This window comes from Salmo trutta, chromosome 15 (genome assembly GCF_901001165.1).
Source record: "Salmo trutta chromosome 15, fSalTru1.1, whole genome shotgun sequence".
Classification (NCBI taxonomy): Eukaryota; Metazoa; Chordata; class Actinopteri; order Salmoniformes; family Salmonidae; genus Salmo; species Salmo trutta.
Window position 1 is genome coordinate 21,320,829 of NC_042971.1, and position 5,772 is coordinate 21,326,600.

Genomic DNA, 5,772 nt, shown 5'->3' on the forward strand with positions numbered 1-5,772 from the left:
TTTTTATCAAGGGTGCATGGCAAACAAATGACGAAAATAAGCAAGTACAAAGGAAAATATATTCATTTAAAAGAGCTCAGCTGAGGCTGAAATTCAGCACTACTTAGTGGACAGTGCCATGGACAGGGAGACAGCTTGTGCAGCCACCTAGAAATAAATGGTTTTAACCATAACGGAGAGGAACTCTAACTGCCTATTCTATTCTATTCTATTCTATTATATTCTGATGGCAGAGTCAGGATTTGGCATGATCATTTCCAACCGTTTTTTCCAGCGCTCAGCCCAGGATTCGAAACCGGCCACCTTTCGGCTACAGGTCCATCTCCTGCTACAGGCCCAACTCCTTACCCGCTGGGCTACCTACCGCCAGTACAGTATGGATTGTTGCCTGTGGTTCCAGAGAAGAAGAAGAAAAATAAGGAGAAACAACATGAGGTAGCCCTTTCCTGCAGTCAATGACCAAAATCAATGACCAACCATGGTCTCATGCGAGGAATGTTATTCATATTTTTCATAATGTCATAAATAATAAAGATTATAAAATTAAGAAAATCTGGTGTTTCAATGTCAAACAGTTTTGTTATATTTTAGTCTTCTGTGATGTATATAAAGTGTAATGTTGGGATACAAACTTAACTCTACATCTGACATGGTGCAGGTGTCTTCTTCTTTCTAAGCCCATAACTGTGTGTATACTTTTGTTTCAAAGTAAATTTGTTTAAGACCAAGTATCCCTCAGTATGACCCTGATTTAGCCCACTGCAGTAAAAGGATAATCTTCAGAAATAAGTATGTGGTAATCTGCCAAAATGAAGACAAAATGCTATGCAGACATTCATTGAGTATACAAATATTAACAACACCTGCTCTTTCCATGACATCGACTGACCAGGTGAATCCAGGTGAAAGCTATGATCCCTTATTGATGTAACCTTTTAATTCCACTTCAATCAGTGTAGATGAAGGGGAGGAGACAGGTTAAAGAAGGATTTTTAAGCCTTGAGACAATTGAGACATGGATTGTGTATGTGTGCCATTCAGAAGGTGAATGGGCAAGACAAAATATTGAAGTGCCTTTGAACGGGTTATGGTAGTAGGTGCCAGGCTCACCAGTTTGGGTCAAGAACTGCAACGCCGCTGGGTATTTTAAAATGAAAAGTTTCCTGTGTGGATCAAGAATGGTCCACCACCCAAAGGACATCCAACCAACTTGACACAACTGTGGGAAGCATTGGAGTCAACATGGGCCAGCATCCCTGTGGAACGCTTTCGACACCTTTTAGAGTCCTTGCCTGACGAATTGTGTTCTGAGGCAAAAAGAGGGGGGGGGGGGGGGGGGGGCTGCAACTTCATATTAGAGAGGTGTTCTTAATGTTTTGTACACTCAGTGTATATAGTCAGAATTAGAACTCTAACTGCCTATTCTATTCTATTCTATTCTGATGGCAGAGTCAGGATTTGGCATAATCAGCATGAGTCCATAGCCCCATCCTGCCTGGTGTCAACTATACAGGCTGGTGTAATGGTGTGCGAAACGTATTTCTGGCACACGTTAGGTCCCTTGATACTAATTGAGCAACGTTGGGTGTACCTCAAACACTGGCCCTGAGTATATATAGAATCTTTTTTGGTAAAGCGTTCTTTAATCTCGTCCAAAGAACCAAAAGGTTCTATATAGAACCCCAAATAACAATTTTTTTCTAACAGTATAGACTGACATATATAAAAATATTATTCATATTTTCTTCAACATACAAAGGAACTCATAAGATTCTTATAATATTTTTCCATATAGGTAAGCAATTCAGGCACGTGCAGCCTGGCATTTTATATAAAATGTACAGTACATAATAACAATTTTGCGAGAAGGTAGACCGATGCCCTCTCACATCAGAGAGACAGAGATGATGATCTTGCTTATAGCTTATTTTTATTAACAACTTGCAGACATCTCCGCAGTACCTTCCACACACTCAACAGAATCCTCCATTTGAACAAACTGAGCCCTTGAGGCAGGAGGCCACGGGTGTGAGCAATCAACTAATTAACAGTCAGTGCAAGCGATCAGTTCACAATTAAAGGGAGAATTAAAGGGACAACTCAGTCTACATTAAAACACACAGGTAAAGGTTGGGCTGGTGAATAAAGATACATTAACTGGATTTAGATTCGATGACGAATAGGATTCTTGAATATAAACACAATAGAATACATTTGCACAAATGACAGTGAAGGCTACTCCTCCACAAATTCCTAGGCAAGCGAATGTCTTAAAATTAAACTGAAATATCGACAAAGGCTTTTGCTAAACAGAAATGATTTCTGATGTTAAATTCTGATGAAAAAGGTTCCAGGTAGAACCTCCCACTGGGCAAATACTGGTCAACGATGTTTCCACTTCATTTCAACCCAAAAATATATGTGAATCAATGTGGAAAACTGATTGAACTTGCAAAGTCATCAACTTAAGGGCATTTCATATTTTTTTCACTGAACTTTTTACCTAAATGCAATGACATTGTGACATTTTATTGATTTCACGTTGAATTCACGCAAGGTAGAACCCCTTCCCCTCCACAAATCACCCTTTTTTTCCAGAGTGTAGTTGGTTAACTGTTGGCAAGCAGGCCATGGTTGGTGCAATGTTGGCATTTTGAATGGGGGGGGCAGCTGCTAGAGGCAACAGCAGCTAAAAAGCAAACTATATCAGCTACCATCAGTTAACGACAGGGATTTCATCAGCTAGCCTTCGTCCACACGGCCTCAATCACAAGTCCCATAATCACGTTCACCAATAAGACCCAACAGCCGTCCTGTTGAAAGTAAAAACAGAGATTCTGAATTAAGAGCCATAAGAATAAACCATCATCGAGCACTGAGTCTACAACAGTAGTACAGGCAGATAGCAGTACAACCGTAGATATACAATGAGTAGCATTATCTGTGGCTTTTCAGTAATCTTTGATGAGTCTTGTGGTTCCTCACCAGTAGATTTCGTCCAGTAGATCAGTCCAGCTACTACAAAGACCACCCCCAGCAGCAGCCCACAGACACCGATCACTATCTTATTCTTCTCAGACTTAGGCAAGGAGGGGTCTGCAATTACACATTTAACAAAGATGATGGTCTCCAAACCACACGCAAAAGAAAATACTATTTTAATCTCCCTATTCCACAGAGACATTGGGCTATACGACACAAACTGGTGAACATTTCAGAGATGACTTGTGACTGTTCTACTCTTCAGTTGATGAGTTAAGAGTTGACTTTCCTTGTCCCCATGTTCATATTAGTGAGCCCTAATATGAAATAGCCACTGTTCTGCAGCCCTGTTGGGGAGTCGGGTGAAGTCGCTCTCACTTATACACTTACTCCACCCACACACCCTTACTCCACCCATGCCCTTACCCCAGTAATAAAGTTTGGGCTCAGTCTGGCTGATGTGCTCCACCATACAGGTGATTCTCTCTCCAGTTGTGGGTGTGTACTTCAAATAGGACTGTATCTGGTAGCTCCAGAGTCCATTGGCCAGTACGTCAGTGGAGGTCACATCTGAGGTCACTTCCTCCCCGTTCCTCAGCCACGTCACTCTGATGTGTTTGGGGTAGAAGAAGTGGACGCTACACACAAGGCTGGAGTCACTGGATGGCCCCTCTAGCCTCAGTGTGACGTTGGGCTCAACTAGAGAAGGAGGTCAATGAATCAATGATGATACGTTATAACTGGAAGAATAAGGTTTCAAGCAGAAATGTTGAGTGCTTGCTACAGAAATCTGTAGCCTAAAATGGTGGGAAATGTGCCTGACCAGCACTCCAATGTTGGATTTCCAAATTTGATTAAATTAGGTTAAGGGTTTGGTTGATAAAGGGTACGTTTAAGATTTTGGCTAGTCGGGCTGTCAATGGGATGCTAGTCAGAAAAGTCCCCTTAGTCTGTCCCTTCCCAGCTCTAGCAGTTAAAGCCACAGTCAGTAAGATTTCCAGTTGTTTATGCTTCATTCCAACAATTCCTCCTTTATTTAGAAGAATATGGCTTTGAACTACTGTACCTTACTAGATTATTACAACTGACCTACAGTATTACTCCATGGTCTATGTTTTGTTGAAATGCAATAATGTAATTTAAAGAAATGTGACATGTTATCAAGTACTGCAGAGCATATCGTATAGACATAAAACAAATCAAGTGAAGGACAACTTCCAGTTGTTAGTGAATTGTTATAATCACCCATAAACATCTCTGTTGCGTTGTAGATCCGATTAGCATATGGCTTGCATAACACATCCATATCTGTTCTCCTCCTGGGGATCTCATCTGGGTCCTCATTCCACTTTTCTGCAGATATCACTCCCCATGCTGTGTATCCTGTCCACCTCTCTGTGGTGCTGTTGTACTGAGCCACCATGATCTTGTTAAAATGATGCTCTAAAATATACTCCATATTATGTAAATCTCTGGAGCTAAACCTACACCATGCATCATCGTGTGCAAAATCTTCATCTGAGGAATCAACTATAACAGAAAAAGGACAGGTAAAAGTATTTTTTAATAGACAGATTTGAAGAGTTATGCACACTTCAGAAATATAATTATTAGGATATATCTGGCCGCCAGCCCATTAAATGCCCCCCTGAAGAAATTGGTCCAAAAATAATTTTTGCAGCCCTCCATTGAATTTCAAAATCCCTATGTGGCTCTCGAGCCAGAATTATTGCCCATCCTTGTTTTATAGTATGTAAATTACTAGCTTATATCTAGCCATACAAATGTGTTGTTTCATTGCAAGAATATGGGACAAATGTAAAACACTTTAGCCTAGATTCAATCAGATCAAGCCTTAACCGCCGATTGCAGACACATGCATAGCATATGTTTTGGCGGTGTTGGAGGTGGAACTGCCTTGGAGTCATTATTAAATCGTTGAGCAGCTACTCTTGCGATCATTGTCAAGAAGCCACACCCACCCCACTCGCGTTAGAAGTTCAGAACGGGAAAGTGAAGGGAATAATTACACTCAAAGTGAAAAAGGATTAAATGAAATAATGAGGATTTCTATCATCCTAATCGAGGTGTAGATTAGCCCTAAATCTCACATTCCAGTGTTCGAATTTGTAAACAAGGCTGCATGGGTTTTCTGTTAATGCGACTCCGTTCAGCCAATTGCAATGTCCACTTTCTTTCACTGTTGAAAAGCAATAAAATCTCATTTGGATTATGATTGTTTGAACTCACCCACTTCAGACAGAGAGGAGAAGAGGAGCAGCAGGTGGATGGAGAAGAAATTCAGCACATACATGATCAAGTCTCAGAGTTAGAACTTTTCAACTGTGAAACAACACTGAGGAAACTAAAGCTGTTTCAAGAATCACCCTTTTAGACAGCTGGGAAACTTCAGTTTTGAACTCAGCAGGACCGTTGTCAACCTGGACTCAGGGGGTAGACGTAACATAGTAATTGTAAATTCGGACACTCCAGTTAGTATGATATGTTACGGTATGTATTAAGTTTTGGCTGTTCTTCATCCATTTTGTATATGATATGTTATGGATTACAATTCCTTTGATATGTTACGAATTGCAATTCATACAATATGTTACGAATTGCAATTAATACAACCTTACAGTGAAATGTCCCTAACCAACAATGCCGTTTCAAAAAATAAAATGATGTTAACAATTTGCTTAACGTATTATACAGTATGTTACGAATTCCAATTTGTTTTGGCTAACGTTCTTAAGGTAGCTAGGTGACTAACGCCAACGTTAGCTAGGT

General features: G+C 40.4%; 1 protein-coding gene across 1 annotated transcript; it reads right to left on the reverse strand.

Annotated features, from left to right (window-relative positions):
- Positions 1–1,911: 1,911 nt before the first annotated feature.
- Positions 1,912–5,435, reverse strand: LOC115148613 (HLA class II histocompatibility antigen, DQ beta 1 chain). The gene is made up of 5 exons (XM_029690658.1): positions 5,233–5,435; positions 4,228–4,512; positions 3,409–3,681; positions 2,986–3,096; positions 1,912–2,813 (listed from the first exon to the last, which is right to left on the reverse strand). Exons 1-5 carry the CDS (start codon positions 5,294–5,296, stop codon positions 2,764–2,766), a joined length of 783 nt encoding a protein of 260 aa, XP_029546518.1. The 5' UTR covers positions 5,297–5,435; the 3' UTR covers positions 1,912–2,763.
- Between the last annotated feature and the right edge of the window lie 337 nt (positions 5,436–5,772).

Coding starts and splice junctions, on each gene's coding strand:
- LOC115148613 (XM_029690658.1), bottom strand. CDS start 5,296: ATGTATGTGCTGAATTTCTTCTCCATCCACCTGCTGCTCCTCTTCTCC. Junction 4,513..5,232: donor CTCCTCTCTGTCTGAAGTGG/GTGAGTTCAAAC, acceptor TTTCTGTTATAG/TTGATTCCTCAGATGAAGAT. Junction 3,682..4,227: donor CGCAACAGAGATGTTTATGG/GTGATTATAACA, acceptor CTCCTTCTCTAG/TTGAGCCCAACGTCACACTG.